This window comes from Opisthocomus hoazin, chromosome 4 (genome assembly GCF_030867145.1).
Source record: "Opisthocomus hoazin isolate bOpiHoa1 chromosome 4, bOpiHoa1.hap1, whole genome shotgun sequence".
Classification (NCBI taxonomy): domain Eukaryota; kingdom Metazoa; phylum Chordata; class Aves; order Opisthocomiformes; family Opisthocomidae; genus Opisthocomus; species Opisthocomus hoazin.
In genome coordinates this window covers 43,410,938-43,431,781 of record NC_134417.1, presented here as the reverse complement: position 1 = coordinate 43,431,781, position 20,844 = coordinate 43,410,938, and the positions used below count along the sequence as shown (strand labels likewise).

Here is a 20,844-nt window from a genome sequence, read left to right as displayed (position 1 = left end):
GGAGTGACCTGAGCTGCAACAACCCGGTTGGATCCAACAGAGGATCTCCCATTATAATCTCAAAATATTTGCATACTTACATATGGATCCATATTTACACACAGGTCATCAGAAATTTCACAGCCACCTAAATTGGGCCAGTTCTTCAGACCAAATTCTCCTCTTTGCCCATGTAAGAGGTATAGCCCAGAGAGCAGGCAGTACACACTCGCTCACGTTGACTCAGCGATGTGCTTCAGTCATAACAGGAGAAACTCCCACAGGTTTCCAGGCCCTGATTTGGCTGTGAAAATAATAATACGGACACAACAGCCAAAAGTGATGGATATATTCACTAGGAGTGGGATTGTAATTATTCACTCAGACTCCAAAATAGCCATCAAAAGTGAACAAATCACTGACTTGTGCAAAACCTGGAAAATTGATCTAGAGGTGAAAAAGTCCTTACACCTCTGCTAGAGGTCCTGTTCAGTTTTAAGTCTATGCGGTGGAAGGAGGACTGAAGCATGTCAGAAAATCTGCAACACTATAATGACTTCACTCACACCGTTTGTTTGTGTTTATTTCTACTGCCAATGTCTAATCTGTTTTTCCTCAGGGGAAAGATTGGGAAACTTTCCAGGCACCAAATAAATAAACCAAACTGCATTCTTCCCGAAATTTGGAACTTCTTTTATCATGTTCCCTCCTATTCATCTCTTTTCTGATGTACATGGTCCAAGAGCATATGGGAGAAGATTAGACTAAAGCTCTGTGCTCTGCCCTGGATGCCCGTCAGCTGATGCAAGGAATCCAAGATTTTAGAGCCAACCTACAAAGTCCTGAATGGTTTTGGACGTGGCAAACATGGGGCGGTCACTTCTCTCCCTGGGCCATGCCATCACATTCGAAAATGTGGAGGTCCATCAAGATGAGTAACAGTGAAGAACCTTTTATTTTGGAAATAATTTTCCCTACTTCTGTAAGCTTCTGGGCATGCTGTGAAGCTTGCTTTCCCCTTTCCATGTTAAAACAGTTGAGGAGAGTGTGGATTGAGGTTTTTCTATTTACCAGCTATCCTTTATGCATGCTATCATGTTGTCTTTTATCAAGTAAATGCCCAAAGTATTAAATAAGTACCTGTAGATATATTTTAAAAATTAATTTAGTAAAATATTTAAAGTCCCATCTTAATAGCTTTTCCATGCCTTTAATCATTCTTGAGCCCTTTTTTGAGCCTATTTTAGTACCCCTCTTAAGATGTGGTAACATTAATATGTATAGTATTCCAAAGGAGGCTGTTACACTGACCTATCTGTGTGTATGTATGTATGTATAGATTCTTCATATCCTCCATCCCCTTCCATAAGCACTCTAGCAACTTCTTTGTTTGTTTTTACTACAGCTGCAGTTTGACAGAGGTTTTCTTTGTGGTGTCTGTAGTGATGTTCTCATATCCTTCCTGGTCTGATAGAGGTAAATCAGAACCCTGTAAGATATTTTCAAGCAGATTGCATATTCCTCCTGCATCTATATATTATCATTGAACTCCATTTGTTGTCATTTTGCCCATTCATCTAAATCCCTCTGAAAACCTTCATATTCTGCTTTAGCTTGTCCAACTTGAATAACTTTGTCCCATTTGCACACTGCACTCAACTGCTTATTTCCTTCTCCACAGCTGCATTAACTAACAGTGAAACCAGTACAGCCTTTTTAGGTATTACACTTTTCCTGGTTTTCCCCAGAGTCAGAAATATCCATTTCAGTGAACCAACTAATGTACATTCTGGTGCTCTCCCAGAGAAATAGTCTCAGAGAAGTGAGTATCATATTCCAGCTCTGAAGAACCATTCTTTCTGGTGAAGCTCTCCAGTGAAGGTCAGATGTGGTGACTGTACAGCAATGGCATGCTGATGTGCCCCCACAATGTCGTTTCCGATAAATAGTTCAGAGGCTTCTGTTTTAAGGAAGGTTTACTGGAGAAACAAAGTATGGAAAGTTGGAAGGGATGAAAAATCTTCCTTCCCTTCCCATCAGTATGATGATATATACATTCTCAGATCATCATGGTGTGAGGTATACAATACTATCACTGTATCCAATTTTGATATTGAAGATACTCAGGGATAAGTCCACAATAGGTCTATTAACAGTTGTAGCTCCAGTGCCTGCACAAATTAATTGAGGGTATCTCTAGACTAACTGGTGGTATCGCTTAGATTAAAAACGGGGACAGTTCCTTCTCCTACCCATCAGCACTCCTTACTTTTGTAACACTGAGGCTGTATAAAAGAACATGTACAACAACTTTGCCATGCACTTCTTAGAGACTGATACAGTTTTCTTGGCTCTTTGGCCTGCATGATGTCTCAGCAACTGGCTTAAGAAGAAAATTTTTAGGGTTTAGATCGCTGTCATATCCTGAGAGATTTTTGGATTACTTTTTTAATGACCAAAGGTACATACAAACAATTTTTCAAACAATTTTTCTTGTGGGGAAAAAAAAGGATCACTGGAACTAGTTGCTTTTGTTTGAAGCTGTTTAAATATCACTTTTCATTAATAGTAGCAATTTTCTGTATTTTATCATTAAAAATACAAAACCTCCAATGATTGCTTAAATAACTGATGACCGTCACACACTCTGATAACACACTAAAGTTTGGGAACCTGAGACAGTATCTTGATAAAACAAAACTTCATCACCATTGAGCATTGACAGTAAATTAGATACTACCCTCTAACTCATGAGAACTTTATAAAGCATCTCAGAGGAATGAAAGTGTGTATTATGCTAAGGCTGTGGCTGGTAAGCCTGATGAAGGAAAGATTCAAGAGAGAAGGGACTTCAGATCTAATCATACTCTTCCTAGGCAATTTCAGTATGGTCCCAGCTTCAGTGACATGAGACTTTTATGTCAACCATGAGCACCTCTATTTTGTTCTTTTTTTTAACTGAATTTTCTGTGGTTTGGTCTCTTTATAAAATATGAAGCCTGCCTACCTGTACCTGAGGCATGCTGTGAAGACTTTCATATTAGAGAAGACTGGGCAGTTGGGATGCAGGTGCTTTAGCCAGCGTAGTGCCACATAGCTAGACCTGTGTAAGACTGGAACAAGCCTGAGTTAGATGGAGTTTGGGAAGCCCTCATCAGCCACGGCAGAGTGGCACGGTGACAGGGCTCTGCTGCTTCTGGCATGCAGCTAGCACCTATGTGGACATATGTCATCAAAATCTTAAATTTCGCTGAAGGGCATTGGGGCTTCTGGCGTGTTCATGAAGGCTGACTTTAGCCTCCTGAAAGTAGGATCAGAGGGAAGCAGTTTCCACCACAGGGCACTTCTATGCTCCTGCCCTGAAGTGGCCTCTATGGAGGCAATGATGCTTCCTGGAGAGGCTGTGGCAGGCCACTACATCTTGCAACACTATCTGTAATGTGAGGCCAAGCTCAGCCTAGTGCCATGCTGAGTCACCTGAGCTACCTCAAATAATACAGTACAGCACATCAAGTGACAGTATCAGCTCCCTGATGAGCTTCCTCAACAAACTCTCTACCGCTTTTGATTATCATGTCTTAGTACATCTAAAGTCACATCTATTTGAACACGCCTGCTTTCAATTCAGACGCACGTAAATACCCGAGACAGATATATGGTTTCCATGAGAAGCTCAGTTTGCTGAGCTTCTAATGGAATAGAGACGAACAGAGTCAGTGGGAGCACTGATGCTCCAGCACTGTGTCCTCAGCCTGCAAGCTCCTTCAGGGCTCAGCACTCCACTATAGGTCAGGTGGAAAGGAACCCCGATGACATAATTCAGAAGGAAAGAGGAAGAGGAAATTAATTCAGATCTGGGAAATATGTGATCTGAGACTGGTAAATATTTGTCTCCCTGCAATACTAGCTGTACAAAACTGAGTCTGTGGAGGGAGTGGTATATTTAGCCATATGTTACAGTGCTTGAATTGTGGCCAGTGTTTTCCAGGAATATTCTTAGTCAAGGAGGAAAACACGTGTGGCACCTGTCATTCACACTTCTCAGGAAGGGTTATGCTGTTGTGCTTACCCAGTGGAGCCACCGGCGAGCCATCCTGTGGTGCAGCCAGCAAAAGAACAGTCCAGAACAGCCCTTTTCAGTTCTTCTGCAGTTGCTAAGCGAGCACTCAGGTCAACACAAGCTTTCTCAGCTTCAGCTAAATCCAGAGCCTCAGAGTTGTTCTTGGACTCAAGTGCAAACACTTTCCCTGCAGCACCAAGAAAGGATATGTGACTCATCATGGTATTGTACTCAATACATATTCGACAAAAATACTGCAAATTATCACCAAATAAAGTCTTCTTGCTTTTACTAAGTTCATTTTAATGAGCAACCTACTTCTTGGAATGAGTAATTTTACCAACACTGTAAATACCTTTGTCTTAGCCTTTCTTTCATTTTGTTCATCAACAGAAAAGCAAGTATGGCTAAGCCCCTATTCATTCCCAGCCCATATGAGAAGCTTGTTGTGCCTCTATAGGTCTGTGCTTTAAGATCTGGAGAGAGAAGGCACAACAGTCTCTCATATGCACATATATAGTCAGAACATCTCTTGTAGGTTATAACGCTGGAATTCATTACTAAGCATAGTACAATTACATTTATAACAACTACATCTATAAAGGAAGCACAACTCTAATAGCCAGTATTGCAACTCATTCTTCCACATCAGAAATATACTTATTCTCTAAAATCAAAAACAATGTAATTCTATGGCAACTTATACTAAATGCTGCTGCAAAGCCACTTTGTTTTCATATCTTTCTGGAAAGACAGATGGAAATTTTTTCTTAATGGGAGGTTTTTTGAATGAGCATGAGAATATATTTAGCATAAAAATTTCTTGTGTTATTTTTATTTTCAGTTCAGTTTGTTTTATTTTAATTTATCTAACACTGTGAAAGCTGCAAGGGTGAAAGTTAGAGGTTTTGGCAACTGGGAACAGGGTAGTTGGGGTTTTGGCAGTAAAACTTGAGATGTTACTGGGTTATGGAATAAACACATTAGCTGGATGTCTCCAGAAAAAGAAATAAAATGCTGACATGTAAACTGCCGTAAGTATCTTCTTTCCGAAGATAACATCCCTCAGAACACCTTCTAAATTTCAAAGGTACAGATTTAGGCTGCTTGCAGGTGCAGGAAGAAAACTTTTAAGCACTATTCATTCGGTAAATGCCTGGAAACACTTAAGTCTTATTTTAAAGGTAGATTAGTAATATCATTTATATCAACGCATAGCTTCCAGCACATACCAAGTGTTCACTATGTAGCTAGCTTCACACTCACAGGATATACTGACCAATACCAGGACTCCTTCAGACTGATGTAGCCTAATTCTGTACCAAGTGTCACCCCCACTGCATATTACATCAACAAATTGATAAAGCTGAATCTAATTCTAAATACAGGGAACTGATACAGGGTACGCCTGTTCCTGACAGCTTTCTGTTCTCGCCTGTGCACAGTTTAACCCACCATAAGAATCACAGTCCTTACAGTAAAAAATGCAAAGTTTCTTTCAAGTAAATATGTCATTTGTGTTTACATGAGCTAACAAGCGCAGTCGGGTCCTGATGAAGTTTCCTGCTTTGGTGGGAATTCTACATGCGCACAGTAAGAAGTCATCCTAACTTGGGCACGTAGCAAATTAAATAAGCGGGACAAGCAGCGATGAGAAGGAACAGGAATTCAGAGTACCCAGAGTGATTTTTCTCACACAGTACAGTTAACAGTAGCTGGCCAAGGAATGCAACCCAGAATCATAGATCAGTGTCCTAACCACTAGACTACATTGTCTCTTGCTTCTCAACTATAATCAATAACATGAATTGTAATTAGAACAGGGGAGTTTACACAGAGGAGCAAAAAAAGCAAGCCTCCAAGTACCAAAACCTCAGGATTCTTTGCAGAATGTCCCAAATAATGCACATGACTAACATAAGCTGTTGTTTCCAAAGCGAGGAATAGACATAGCAAAGTCTGTGCGGGGTAAGGACACAGATAATAAAAGCAGAAGGATGATGCTTTTATACGACGATTCCTAAGTTGCAGAACTGTCATTGGTAAAGGTAAGCAGAGATTAAACGTAATGCTTTACTGAGGCTTTGTCCAAACTAAAAACTTGTCCACATTCTACATTTCACAATGCAGCTGTCAGGATTGAGATGCACCATCAAAGACACATAGGGCAAGTTTGTGCAGCATCTGACTTAAATCATAAATGTTAGTCTGACATGGGACTAAGCCCTATTTTCCAGCCATTAGCATTTCAGCTAGAAGACTGAAAGAAAGGAAAATCATTAAGGATCGAATTCCATCTACATATAATTAGAAGAAATTAAGTATATAATTTAGCTTTTTTACCAGTAATTGACAATTACATTTTTAGAGGAGTTTAGCTAGCTAAGACTGAAGCTGAGACAGCCTTCCTTAACTATTAAGTTTGCTAGTACTTATGATAAATTAACTTTTTACTAGAAACTGTGAAGATGTTGGTTGAAAACAGACTTGTCCTTCAAAAAGGTTTCTAGGATGTCCAAACTGTGTAGACAAATAGGTTTTAGGGTAAGCTAGGAAGGACTTACTGGTTGAGAAAATTACAGTGAACTGCTTTATAGGAAATTCTGGTTAGCCAGAAGTGGATAAAGAAGGCTGACCTGCTTACCAGCTCAACCTGGGAATCTTCTCCAAAGCTTTAGAAGCTCTATGGCTATCTCTCCAGTTTTAAAAATGTGCCCCCTGTTTTGCCTAATTTCTTACTTAGAAAATATAAGAGCAAGTAAGGTTCACTTATCTGACACTTGACAAATGGAACAGCTGGATCCCCAGCATTCTGAGCTGTGTCACATTACTGAGGGCCATTTACAGGAAAAAAATACAGAAGACATGCTATAGTATGATAACAGGAAAATTACCAAAGCACATCAAAACAGGAAATCGCATTAAACGAACAAGACTACAACACCAAAATTTTATTCTGGACCTTATGGTGGTATGCTTAACATCCTTGAGATATTCATGTACTGAATTTTTCTCCCTTTTAATCACAAAGTGGTTTAATTTTCAAGCTTGGGATTGAAAGGTCCTGGTGAAGTATTTGTAAAATTTTTGTCACTGATAGCTGTAATGTAAAGTTTTAAAACAAAGCGGTTTATTTCACAGACTTGATGATATCACAGTCAGTTTTGGTACTGGGGTTGTGAAAAATTCAAATGGTATCCCGTCTCTCTCTAGCACATTATGTCAGTGTGAAGTAGTTGAAATCAGTTTTCTTTCTGAGACAGTATCAAGAGATGTACTGTCATTCTGGTTTAAAGGCGCAGTTTTAAATATGAGACTGTGCTGTGTTTCCATAAGGAACAAAAAGAAAGGATCACGTCTTTGCATTTGTGTGAAGAACATAGTATGCCTTTGGTTGTGGTACCTTTGAACAGCCACCATGTTTGAGATCCTTCTCAACCTTCTCCCTTCATTTCTGCCCTGTAACATTTGCTTCCCATAATGTGAGGCAAGTCGTGTGGAAATTTGTTCTCAAAACTCTACATACTTTTCTGAAGCCTTTTCAAACAAAGCCAGTCCCTTTGGTTTCAAGACCAGGCTGGAAATCCATGGAAAGTAGCCTTTGTCAGGAGGCATAATGCACATATTGAATTTACCAGGTTCATAATGAAAATGTCTTTGTCACAGTAAGTTTCCTCAGATTCTCCTTTGAAATCAGTCAAAAAGTTTCAATTACATTGGTAAGGCATAAACAATAAGATGAAATTCTTCCTACTGTTAATTAACAGCTGGATTCATACCTCTCAAGAAAAATTCACATTTAAAACCACAGAGAGTCTTTCTTTAATAACTAGCCTATATTATATCAGTAGCATCTACCACCATTAACCACTATTATTACAGAATGTTGATTATATTTTGATATATTGATAAAAGAATACTTTTTATTATTGTTTGGCACTAAAACTTTGTCAACAAGTAATAGGTGAATATAGTTTTTAGTTTAGAATTCCCCAGTATAGTCTGATTGAAAACATACTCATGGAATCATAAACTCAATGCTTCTAGGATTCATTTTTATCACCTTGTTTAATTCCTGCACAACTAGACTGTAGATTTTCCCCCAGTAATTCCACCACCAACTCCAAAAATTCATGGTTGAACTAGAGCATGTCTTTTCAAAAGGCATCCAGTCATGATTCAATGACTCCAAGTAATGGAGAATTTACAGCACACTTTATAGTAAGCTGTTCCAATGGTTCATAACTCTCACTCCATCTTATTTCCAGTTTCAAATTTTGCTAAACTCAGCTTCTAACAACTGGACCTTATTATGCTTTCAAGACTGAAGAGCTGTCTACAATCAGATATATGGAAGCATGAAAAAAGGACTCTTCAAAAATAAAAGCAGTCCAAAATCTGTTTCTTTGTACTTTTAGGAATCTCAGTGGAATCAGCAGAATTTTCTTGGCTACCAAGAAAACAGATTTTGGCTAATTTATTCTAATACAGTAACAGATACAACAAGAAGTTCTTCTGAGGCATACAGGCATGGTTCAAAGCCCACTGAAATGAGTTCAAGGTTCTCCATGTCGTCAGCAGGATTTGCGTCATGCTTGAAGAAGAAACATTAAACTGCATAGCCAAATATACTTTGAAATAGAAAGGCCTCTCACAAAGAATATAAAATGAAAGCACTTGAAAAGGCATGCCCAGTGTGCTGATCTCACGACATGATACTTAATAGTTCAAAGGATAAAACCTAATCAGTTTCAACAAATTAAAAATGGTGAAAGAGTGTAAATTTGGAGTCTGATTTATTTTCACCTGAATGTTAAAAATTTCATATTGAGGTAAAAGAGAGCGGAGGAAGGGAGATCACTTCTGTACTTCAAGAGCAATCTAATTTCCATTTCTATAGCAGTGTGTAACAATGGCCATGATTGTAATAGTAAGGGTGAAGGATTTAGTAAAGCTGTACAACTACAGACAGAGATTTGGGTAATTACCAGTTCTGCTTAGCTTTCAATAATATAGAGTTTATTTCTGTGAAAAACTTAAGTGAATGATATCTTAATTCAAATTGCTTAAAATCTTACATCATCAGAAAAATAGCAAAATTGGGAGGTCACTTTTGAGCTAAATTCAGTTTGAGCTTAAATTTTAATTTTACTACAGGCTTTAGGATCAAATAGTTGGAATAGTTAATGCATTTATTTTTGCAACATACAAATGTATGTGCAAGTGGGAGCCTGAAATGCTTAGACACCTGCTACTCAAATGCAAGTGTCTAGAGAAAGCAGAAGAGAAAAAGCATACTTTCTTCCTTTTCTTCACAAAAAAGGTGCAAAGGAAGCCAAAGGAAAGAGTAGAGTTGGGTTTTTTCCTACCTTTGACATCAGATATATCTGGTTCTAAGTCAGAAATATGCAGCTCGGATCCTCACCTAATTGTGCCTAACTTTCTGGATCAGGATCCTTTCATCTGCAACCTCTGCAGTCACTATGTATGGTCACTACCATACAACTGGCTTGACCAATAGCTCTTCCATGTAACCCAAATTTAGTCAACAGACCAACTTCACTCTGGAACAATTAGTAAAGTTTTTCAATTAGCGCTTTTTTCCAGCTCAGGAGTGTCTTACTGGGGTACACTAATCGCCATTGTTCTCTGTTGACTTGCTCGTCTCGGAGCAAGTACTCTGCGGAAAGCTATGGTTCATACACATGGATATTTTAGCTGCTGTGAGAAGACAAAAGAGGGAGCCAAAAAGAGCAGATGAAACTCCTGTGCAGCACGCATGAAGCTGCATCCTTGTTCTCCTACTCCAGCACAAATGCAGAGAAATTCCCCAAAGCCTGCATTTGCACTGGTATGATTGAGACCCGTCACGATAACCTATATTATTCTCCAGTAACTGCATTAACAGTAGCACACCATGGTAAGTCAGAGCAGGAATCGGCCCTTGAGGAGCCTTCTGTCCGCCTGACCCCAACCTCAACAGCTATGAGCAAGCACTTTCAGTTGTAAAAATACTGCAAAGTGAAACAAAGCTATCTTTTATTTCAGCATTTACCTTGGTCTTTCTGGAGTCTATCGGCACAACAGCAATATGTGCTGTGGTAAATACTAGTCAAAAGAGATCAATTAAGCTTCGAGGCTTTACACCTTCACCAGACCTCGATGGTCTCCAGTTTTATTGCCTACTCTTTATCATTATTTGTGTGCGAGATAATAAAGTGAAAGTCTTCCTTAGGGAAATGCACTGTAACCAGTCTCGGAGGTTTGCCTGTAACAGGGGCCAGTCTCAATTTCACAGGATTTTTACAAGGTGAATTCAAAATCCCTTCAGCTGTTCACAAAACAGTCAGTTGCTTTTAGTTAGAAATAACAAATACACTCATACATATGCATCACCCATATCAGTTTGTTGGCACTTAAGTGACATTTGCATGTATTAGAGAGTAGCACAATTGTATTTTCACCTACAACTTACAGAAATGAGAAGGTGATTTTTTTTTCTGGATCAGGCCAGAATCTGTTATAAAAGAAAGTATTAATCCTGTTTTGTACTGTCAGATCTTCTTAAATACGTAAGCCTACATGTAGTGGTAAATTTTCAAGTTCATATAAAGTATTTTCTTCTGTATCAATGTATAATATGTATAAAATGTATAGGACAGTCTTACAGTTGTTTGCTTGAATATTAATATTAGGAGAACACACTGCAGAGCATGTTAGTACAGGACTTCCACATTTTTCACAATGATACTTAGAAGTTAAATAACAATGGAAATGACAGTATTATAATAATGTTTTCCAACTGCAATGTACTTCAGATATTCTGCCCTTTAATTCTTATAATTGCTTTACCATGTGTGAAGTAAATTTGACAAATTGTTGAATGACAATTAAAATCTGTCATGAACTCTGCCTTAAAACGATCTCATTTTTCTCCTCTTTCTCTTTTAGCGGATGTCGGTTTAGGAACCAAGAAGATGCCATTAATTCTACAGAAGAAACACAAATTGGGAGATGCTCTTGAAGAGATAACGGAATTCTTCAGATTAAGCATTCTTAACAAGGAAAATTAATTATCCTTGTCCTGTCCCCTTTCTCAAGTTCCGTGGAAAACCTTCTTTCATGGGTATGCTTTTTCCCCCCCCCCCTCATTTCAAAGGCATTTTGCTAGGGAAGGAATATTTCCTAAAATCAGAATCACAGTTTTGCCTACTGCAACACAGTGCAGTTGCCTGACACATTTCTTTTCCTTTATTCTTAATGAAAAGTAATTTTCTTCAAATTTACAAGACAGGGTTCTGTTGTATAAGTGGTATTTTACACAAAGTGGAAGAAACATACACGCAAGATTGATTTTCTCCCTTTCCCTTGCCATACTTTGTCATCAGCTGAAATAAATTTGGTTAAAAAAGAAAAATACTCTGAGAACAAAAAGAAGAGATTTTTATTGCCCTGTAATGTTTAAGATCTGTTCCCTGGAATAATGCAGCAAACATTGATGGTAAAGGATTAGTGTACCGAAATGAAAAAATCCTGAGATCAGGCATAAATCTACCGCAGCTGTGAAAATGAAAAAATACGGCCATTCAGCATTGCTCTCCCAGGAAAAGATACAGTTGTTTCAGAAATAAATCATGTTTTTGCTAAGGCAAGTTGGTCATCATTACTACAGGCTTCGTCGTTAAAAAGGCAATAGGTTACGGGAAACTTTCAAGGGATGCAGCTATTCATAATTATCATCAGCAAGTAAGAAGTCCCATTTCAGAGCAACTGGTAGCTGGTGCTTCAGCCTAATGCATGTCCAGATCACATCCCTAGGCAGTGAAGTGCAGATGAAACTCACGTGCAGCAAGGTGAGCGGTCATCTTCAGCGTGTGTGGCACTGAACAGAAAAGGTTATAAAAGCCTTTGAATTCTTCCCTTCCCTTCTCCAAGTACCTGCCCATATAAATTGACGTTGGGGCACATCTGAAGTGAGCAGATAGGGAAGTTTTTTAGAGAAAAGATACTTATAAGGACAGGTCTCCTAAATTATACCCGAGTCTTCTTATTCGTGTTCTGACTTTGTTTTATTATTCTTATTTCCTCTGGAAAACTTCACTATCCTGTCATTTTGTTGTAATAAAATAATCTTAGCCTTCTGGGATCTTATTTCCTTTCTCTGCTTAACCCCAGGATATTTGTAGAGTCTCAAAAACCTCTGAATCAGACATTTCCTAACCCAAACTGGGGCGTGTATTTAAGTTTCTTATTTAAAAAAAAAGGGGGGGGGGAAGGTTTGCGAGAACATGTTTCAACATACAGCTCTCATTCCAGCCATAGCAACCCAGCCCAAACTGAATGGGGGACTCACCATCAGCCTGAACAGATATGATCTGAAGGATGAAGAAGACAGATCCCACGCCCTGGAGAAAGGTGAGAGAGAATCTCAGAGAGCCTGAAGCCATTGCCCTGCTTGCAAAGCCCTCAGCTGCAGGAGGTTGGCTGCCGAGGCTTTTTCTCTCTCCTCCTCTGCACTTTCACAGCTGGGTCTGCAGTGATGATTTCAAGGAGTGCTTTCCCTCGGCAGGATCCTGTGTCTTGGGTTTGCACTGAAGGCGGGAGGGGTGGAAAAAAAAAGAGGGAGGGAGAGAGGAATCCTTGGCTTGGCTAGTGTGAAGGGGAGGGGAAGGTGGGGAGGAAATGTCCAGCCAGCTGTGGTTGGGGAGAGGCTTTATCCAGCCCAGTCTGTAGGGCAGTGCACGCAGAGAGCCGGTGTGAAAAGTCGCATTACCCCGTCGGTAAATACCTAATGGATCACAGTGGAAGAAATGTAAAAGCCAGGAGGGCGAGAAAAGGGTGGGGAAAGGACAAGCGACAAGCAGAAGAAATCCCTGGCTGAGAGGAGGAGGGCAGCTCGATAGCTGATGCTGGTACATGGTGAGTTTGTGGGCTTAGCTGTGCCTCTCCGAAGGGATGGGCTCAGATGTGGGGAGTGTTCTCTCCCTGCAACACGAAATCCGCCGGTGGTACACTGCTGAGGGTTGCAGGTCAGGGGCTGCTACAGCAAGAGTGACAGTCTTCAGGTAAGAGCTGAGGAAAAGTGACAAATGGCACGGGACCCTGGCAGCTGAGCCTCCCTGAAGATCCGGATTGGGATGGGTTAATCCTGCTACTTCAGATCCTGGGTTTGGGAAGGGCATGAGGAACTGAAGGTCGAAGCGGGAGTCTGTCAGCTGGTCTCCATCGACGCTCCTGGCCCAGAGGAATCGGTTGGTGCTGGTCAGGTTTGAATGCTCTCAGAGCAACTTGATGAGGGGAGTTTCCAACTCCCACTAGCACTGACAGCACTGACATCTGTCCCTTATTCTCATTCCTTCTATATTTGTCCCAACACATCTCAAAAGAAACCCCCAAAATAAGAGGAAACATACTGGTGGCGATGCCAGGATTTATTTCACTAAATATATACATGGAATAGTTTTGTGTTGCTGTTGGAACTGAGCAGGGCTCAGAAATGTTGTTTTCATATTCCCATCTTATTTTGCTTTTATTTCAGCTTCTTAAAATTTTTTCCCTTCGAAATTCAAAGCTGGGCAAAAAAATGCTCAGTCTGCTAGAAACTCTGAGCCACCAGGAACAGAACTAAGGACCTGACCCTCCCCACCTCCAGAGGCCCAGTGTCCTACACAACAAGGTGCTGCTAGGCAGTTGCAGACATCTTCTGATAATGATGAACCTGCCCAATGTTGTTTTCCATCTGTCTGAAATGACTCAAGCTCAGGAACTTCTATATAAGATATTCAAGGAAGTAATTAACACCACAATACTGGAAGCTTTAAAAATACCTATGTTTGATGAATTCAGGCAGATTCAGGCTGTTGATTTTTGAAGAATCGAAGCATTCTTTCCCTTCTTTATACACATGCAAAGCATGTGAATGTACACGCTGAAAGCTTTCAGACAGGTAGCTTTGAATTTTCTGTTTACACAGAGAATAGGAAGGGCAGGAGGTTTCTTTATATTGCCTTGCCAGCCTAACTTGTAAGGAACACCTCCAGAACTAGAAGGATGGGCAGTGTCTTGCTCACTCCATCCTTCACATGGGACAGTTGGTGTAATGTAACTACATAACTGCATTTCATTTCAATGGAAACTGTATGCTCTGTACAACAGAAACTAACATACAGCACGACAGAAGAGGAAACAAAAAACTTCAGTGTTCTTTGAATCTGTGTTTCTTTTACTAGTGACATAGCTAATGGCATAAAATGCAGTTTTAACCCTCTGATACACCAATTGTTCTACACCTATTTTAAAAATCAGTGGACACCAAAAGATGAGAGAAGATGTTGAATCTACACACTTTTAGTGAGATAGCAAAGAGATTCCATGAAACTGAGTAAGTAATTACAGCAAGACACACATACATTAACAGAGACTTGACGCGACCATAGCAATAGGTCCAGGTTTCCTTGACACTTGTCATAGGGCTGATGTCTCTGTTGGCTCTTTGCTGTCCTCATGAGTTTGGCCAAAGCACTTGGAGGAAAGGACAGTATCTTCTGAATTTCCATCTAATATTCCAAAGGTCTGCTGGATTAGTTTTGCTATAATTGGATCATTTCCTTGTGTTGATATTTGTAAGGGCATGTTGCCACTCCAGCCCGTCTTGGAAAATCTCAGCGTGTATTCTTGAGTAGAACACCTTACTGATCTTAAAGAATTACAGGAGACCTCAGAATCTGTTTCTTTTTGAAGGCATGAACAGTGCGTAGAATGAGCTGGCTGCTTCTTGTCATCTCATCTCAACTGTAAAGTAAGTCTGTAAGTGTGGAAAGGTAAGGACACTTAACAGTTATTAACTCCTGGAAGGTACGTACCGCACTGCCAAACAGATGTCCTTCCAATCTAATATTTCTATCAGCAAAAATCCCTGCTCCTAATGTATTTTGGAAGAGTTACATAAACCTGAGCAGATTAGGTTTTGTACTGAAATGAGGTACATATTGTTTTGCATTGAAATCAACATTAATCCTGCCTTTAGATTTTGGGCTTCTTGGAACAAAAACCTCAAAATGAGATCTGGAAGTTAAGACGGTTAGAAACAGATTTAACCTTTTGCTTAGAACCTCTGGCATTCATAGTACCACAGTAACACATTGGTCAAACTATTCAGTGTGTGATGTACAATGTATTATGACACATTACAATAGATTGATTGTACGTGCAACTTTACACAACTCATAGATCGTGCCTTCCTTGCGTGCAGTGGATGTGCCAACAGTGATATTTTATAAAACAGTGCTGCTATATGCAAACTTTTACAGAGGGAGTAAGACCTGTGAAGGCACTGGACCACAAAGCGCATACATACATGGATGAATGTGCACACAAAAATACTCATGAGCTGTGAAGTACACAATAATGGTTTTGGCATCTAGTGCCCGAAAAGCATCTATATACATTTACACCTGGAATATGTCATTCAAGTTAGAGTGGATTTTTAATACTAAATGAAACACCTAGAAGAAATCCAAATGAACAAAGACATATCCAAAAACAGGAACATGTGTATTTACAACAGAGATTATTGTATTTGGTTTCTTCATGTCTACTACTAGCAATATTTACTCTCTGCCATTAAAAATTTATATACTATAAACATTATAGATGTAAAGGCTCCAGTTCTGCAAATTCTAACACATGATCTTAAGCCTTTGCAAGATAAGGACCTAGGATCCTAAGGCCTTGAGCAAATAGACACTCTCAGAAACATTTGCTATCTCAAGCCAAGCTGGACAGATGTTGGCAGATTTGTTAGAGTGCTGCAGCTGACAAAGAATCTGGTCTTTGAAGAATGCTGGAAAGTTATAGCAAAGGTCGCTTTTCATATCAGAATAAAGCACAATAGAAATAAAGTTTCTGTTCAGAAAAAGATACCTCTCTGTCACTAAAGCACGAGATTGTGTTTAACTTGTTTCTCTGCATTATGCAAGAGCTTCAGATGTTGACAGTCTGCATAATTTAGCTTGAAGAACTGAATTTAAATGGAATATAGGCTTTAGGTTTACTCACCCTAAATTTTAATTCTTTTTTTAAAGAAAGAGATCTACATTAATATGTGAGCAATATGGTGACTAAATTGCTCTAACCAGCATGATTATTAGAATTTATCACAGAGTCTGGAACTCCCCAATTACTGTCTCCAGATGGAATTTGAAAGGAAATAAATACAGAAATAACTGAGGCAGGCAGCTTGCTGTGTGCCCTACACTCAGCTGCAGAGCCTGCATAAAATGATGGCACTACTGAACAACTCCATAACCATTTGTAGTGATCCATGACCAGGTAAGAGTTATCATACCCAAACTTTCAGATACCAGTTGATATATGTAAATGTCATGAGATAGTTGATTTCCTACAGGCCAGACATGTTGGCAATGGCCCTCCTTAGATACAGAGTTGAGAACTGCAGAAACCAAGAGCATCTGAGTTCTGCAGCTTACTAACATGTCAAATTGTAAGTCTGCACAACTTGTTCAGACTCTCTCTTCACATGTAAATGGAGATAACCAACTTTACATACCATTCTGATATACTCTTAGCAAATCAACAGAAGTTTCTTTGTATATACCTTTGTAGTATCATATCATTATTATGGGGGATGTTTGCTCTTCTGAAGTCTATGACTTGAGCTGCTGCTAGAAACGGGACATAAAGTATTATGTCTCAGCTTGCCAAGCATCATGTAAAGGGATCTGAAATACCTAATAGAAATATAGCATTAACATACAAGCATTGCAGTGACTGACATCTCCTAAAGGATATGGAGTCTGTGAGACTGAAAGGCAGGCAGGAAACCTTGGTAGTACTGTACACTTATTGTACTCATGGATAGAACACCTACTGTATACTGGGATCCAAACGTATTCTGCAGCTGTATCCAACCTTCTAAACCCGAAAAGCCAACTGGAAAAGGGAAAGAAAAAAGAGAAAGATTTCTTTGTTTATAAAACGTGAATTATTAAGCAACAGTAACAGAGACAAATATTTTTCAGTGTCTGGCAGTCAGCAACAGTCTACTAGCTGCAGGGAACTTTTTATTTCATTTATACAGAGTGTTTGCACCTAATTAAATGAAAAAGTAGAAAAGTGCAGAACTACCTGAAAGTAATTCAGGGAGCTGACAAAAAAAAAAAAAAAGGGAAAAGGCATATGCCCTACTTTGTGGGTGGTGTGTCAAACACAGGGACCTGTGTCAGGGTGCTGCTGACCTTGACAAATAGTGTGATTCTTACACTTACATCATGTTATGTGGGGTCAGGCGTTGTCATGTGACAGGCCACGACCCTCATATAAATCACTGCCACGTAAACTGTAAAAATCACACTTCATTTCTTGAAGACTGAGCAGTGTCTCAAGGAAAGAATGAAGATACCTGGCCATTGAACAGCAGCCACAATATTAGTGATATACAAAATCAACTCAATTATTTTCCTGACAAACAGAGATAAACCAAATATCTGGCTGGTTTTGGTTGGTGTAATTTGGCCAGGAGAAGGGCAATAATTCTTACTTTCTTCTTTTTCTAAAAGCTTGCAGCAGTTTAATGGGTGAAAATTATGTAGTAGTGTAAAAAAGTACTCAAGTTTAGCCAAATGGTTTCTTTTTGGTCTCTGCAGGCCTCTGTAAAATTCTGGGTAGAGACAGAATCTAATACCTTGCCTGGATTTCCCTCTTCAGCCTGCAGACGAACCACTCCCGTTTCACAGTTTCACCCTTCTTTTCTCACACCCTCTAACCTACACCAACCACCAGGTCTTCAGTTAGATGAAAGAGAGCAGTTAAATTAAATTCAAGCCTACCTGCTTCTACCTGGTCAATAGCTGCTGGCTGCCTCAAGCTGGGTATGCATGGCACGAGCAAGCATGGGACTTGACTCATCTTCTCATGGTCCCCAGGCAATAACCAGAGAAAGGACAATTGCTTTCTAAGAGTCTCACTGATGCTGGGAGTCTCCTTTTGAAGCATCAGCAGGGCACCACGTTGCAGGCATTGCTCTGAGATATATTTCACCTGGACACACAGGGTGAATGCGGACCAACAAGTAACAGCTGAACTTCAGCGTTTATCATAGATCCCCACAACTTCTCCATCCACTGTCACCTTGAGTCCCTCCAGCCATCTGTGAACTCCATTGCATGGAGACCCAGGAATGCTGCAGGGCCAGAGTGCCTGTGGCAAGAAGACTATGGCCCCAGCAAATTTATAAGATGCCACCTCTCTGGCATGTGGCATGGAGTTGCCTTCTTGCAGCAGAATTGTGCTCTAGCACCTCAGCTTTGGTTTTTAAAAGGGATGTGTCTAGTCCTTCCATTTGCAAACAGACCCTGCAAACATGGGAGAAGAAGGTGTGCAGAAAGCTGGAAATGGCATCTCTCCAAGCTGCAGATGCTCCCAAACAGGGCTGTGGGGAATACATGAGGCCATGGTTGTGGTGATTGTCATGCTTCCAGCATAACAATTAATTTGCCATTTATTTCACCAGTCACCTAATATTTTGGCTTTTGTGTCTCAGACTCCTTCTCCAGCTATTTCCTAAAAGTTTGTTTAACTGCATTATAATGTATGTTCCCCGGATCTTAAGGCACCCTTAATTTCTCATTAGCTGTTAGCTCTGCCCTCTAGTGCTGCATGCAACACCGGAACTGGATGTTGTGCTATCGACCCATGGCACCGCCATAAAGCCCAGCTGCTGTTTGAAAGCTGACTGGTCAAAAATCTACATGTTGGCTAAACTGACTCGACATTTTTTGTGCCGCCTGGGACTGGGTTACCATTCCATTTGTAGTCATTTAAACAACAGACATCTGAAATGCAGCCCACCTAGATCCCAGCATTTTACAATACCAACCGATTCAACTGAAATTTATTTATCGCATGCTTATGCAGCTCCACCTGTGGCTCTGATCCACCCCATAGGTTCTCAGCTGCTGGTGATGTGACCAAGTGCTGCTTCAAGTGAAGCACAACTGAGAAAGTTCTTCACCTCAGTGCCTGGAGTTTGAGGTCAAGGTGGAACAAATGGCTGAGCCAAAAGAATACGGGCCTCCACTGAAGCAAAAGGTTTTTATGGCAGGCTGTCACAGTAACCAGACACGGTACAGTCATGAAATGTGAGTGAGTTTTGGCCTGGGCACTTTGCAGTTTAAAAAGCATATGCAAGAACTTCTGATAGTGCTATGCACTTCAACAGCAGTATTCTTAAGTAGAGTTTTATGCAAACTCTAAAGTACTGTGTTTTCCTAATTCCACTTTGGGAAAATGACATTGCTCAAACACACTGAAGCAGTTAGGATAATGTCATGTTTCCTAACCCTGCAGAACTGAGTACAGAGAGATGAAGGCATGGCTGTTAATATCCACCTTTGAAAGGCCTTCCCTCCTTGCATACGCCAAGCGTGCTGTTACTAAGGTCACTGTAATTTTCTGGTAAGACAATAGAGAAAATGAGAAAGGAAAATGCTGAGACAGCTTTGAGTCTTTCTTGTCATAGATGCTTATTCATACTTGGGAAGGAAATACCCTTCCACCCTCCCCATCTTCCCTTCCTCCAGTTAGCACAGTTAGCTTTCACAGTCCCACCTCTTTCACACCTCTCTGTGATCTCTCCAAGATATGCAGGTACCTGGGGAGAGTGGAACTGAGCGTCTGGGAGTGTAAAGCTGCTGAATGGCATGTGCAGGGTTCTATTCAAACATCACTGGAGGAGTTAGCATGACAGAGAGTAGATCAGAAAAGCTAATGCAGATGGGAGTCTGGGGCATGGAAGCACGGAGAGAAGAATAGAAAGAAGAAGATCAAGCACTCTCTGAACGTTGTTTCAATGGAGATCAAATACCTAAGTAACTTACAGCAGCAGACCTGCCTGCCATCAGTTTTTCAATGGCTATGCTACACTTCAGGAACACCATCTTGTATCTTCTCCCTTTCAATGCAACACTTCCATTTGTGTCACGGAAAGTCAATAAACAGTATTCAAACCATATTCATGCCACCCGCCAAATGCCGTCCACAAAATCTATAGTTCACTACACTTCCATCCTTGCAGTAAGCCCAGTCATCAGGAGTTGACTAACGCTTAGAACAGCTGTTAAAATACACCCTACAAGCCATAATGACAACTGGGGTTGGGCAACAACATCATTTGTGAACCAAAACCAATAACTGGTCTTAGTAGTCTATGAGTTAATGTCAGCCCCTTGAACTACGCAACTCTTGCAAATGGACTTGAGTTGAATAATGTGAGAAATTGTAATTGGTGTATCCACAAACGCCAGGCTACTAACATTGCAACCATTGATTTTTATTACCCACTACAAAAATAGAGGTGGATTATTATTAGCTAAAAAAATACTGAAAATATATATGTTGTTGCATTAAATTTAAACTGACAACAAAACGTGCACTCTTAGCAGCGGAAGTAGCCAGGATATTTTTTAAATTAAAATATTTATTTAAAAAAGAAAAGAAGTATTCTTCCTTATTTGGTAAAAGAAAAATCAACACTGTGTGTCCTCAAAGAACTGATCATTTTAGCTCTGTAAGTAGAAGGAAATTTGTAATACCTCTGGATTCCCAGGCCAGTCCAGTCCAGGGGCTGAATATTGCTATTGAGGAGACGACTAATTTTTTTTTTAAATATATAAATCATATGTCATTTGCAAATGAAATTGAACGCTGCCCTGAAGTCTGGAACATCTGCAATGTACAAAGAAGCTGGGAGAACTGAATCAAAACAGAAGCTTTTTGTGTGTACGTGC

At 40.0% G+C, this 20,844-nt stretch overlaps 1 protein-coding gene across 1 annotated transcript in view; it reads right to left on the bottom strand.

Moving 5' to 3' along the window:
* The window catches only part of SUSD5 (sushi domain containing 5), a 41,647-nt gene extending 29,161 nt beyond the window's left edge, over window positions 1-12,486 (bottom strand). Inside the window, exons 1-2 of the mRNA XM_009933664.2 lie at window positions 12,393-12,486; window positions 4,049-4,226 (exon numbers count right to left, since the gene is read on the bottom strand). Of these exons, the coding sequence (XP_009931966.2) occupies window positions 4,049-4,226; window positions 12,393-12,486 (272 nt within the window). The remainder of the gene's footprint in view (window positions 1-4,048; window positions 4,227-12,392) is intronic.
* Window positions 12,487-20,844: the final 8,358 nt, after the last annotated feature.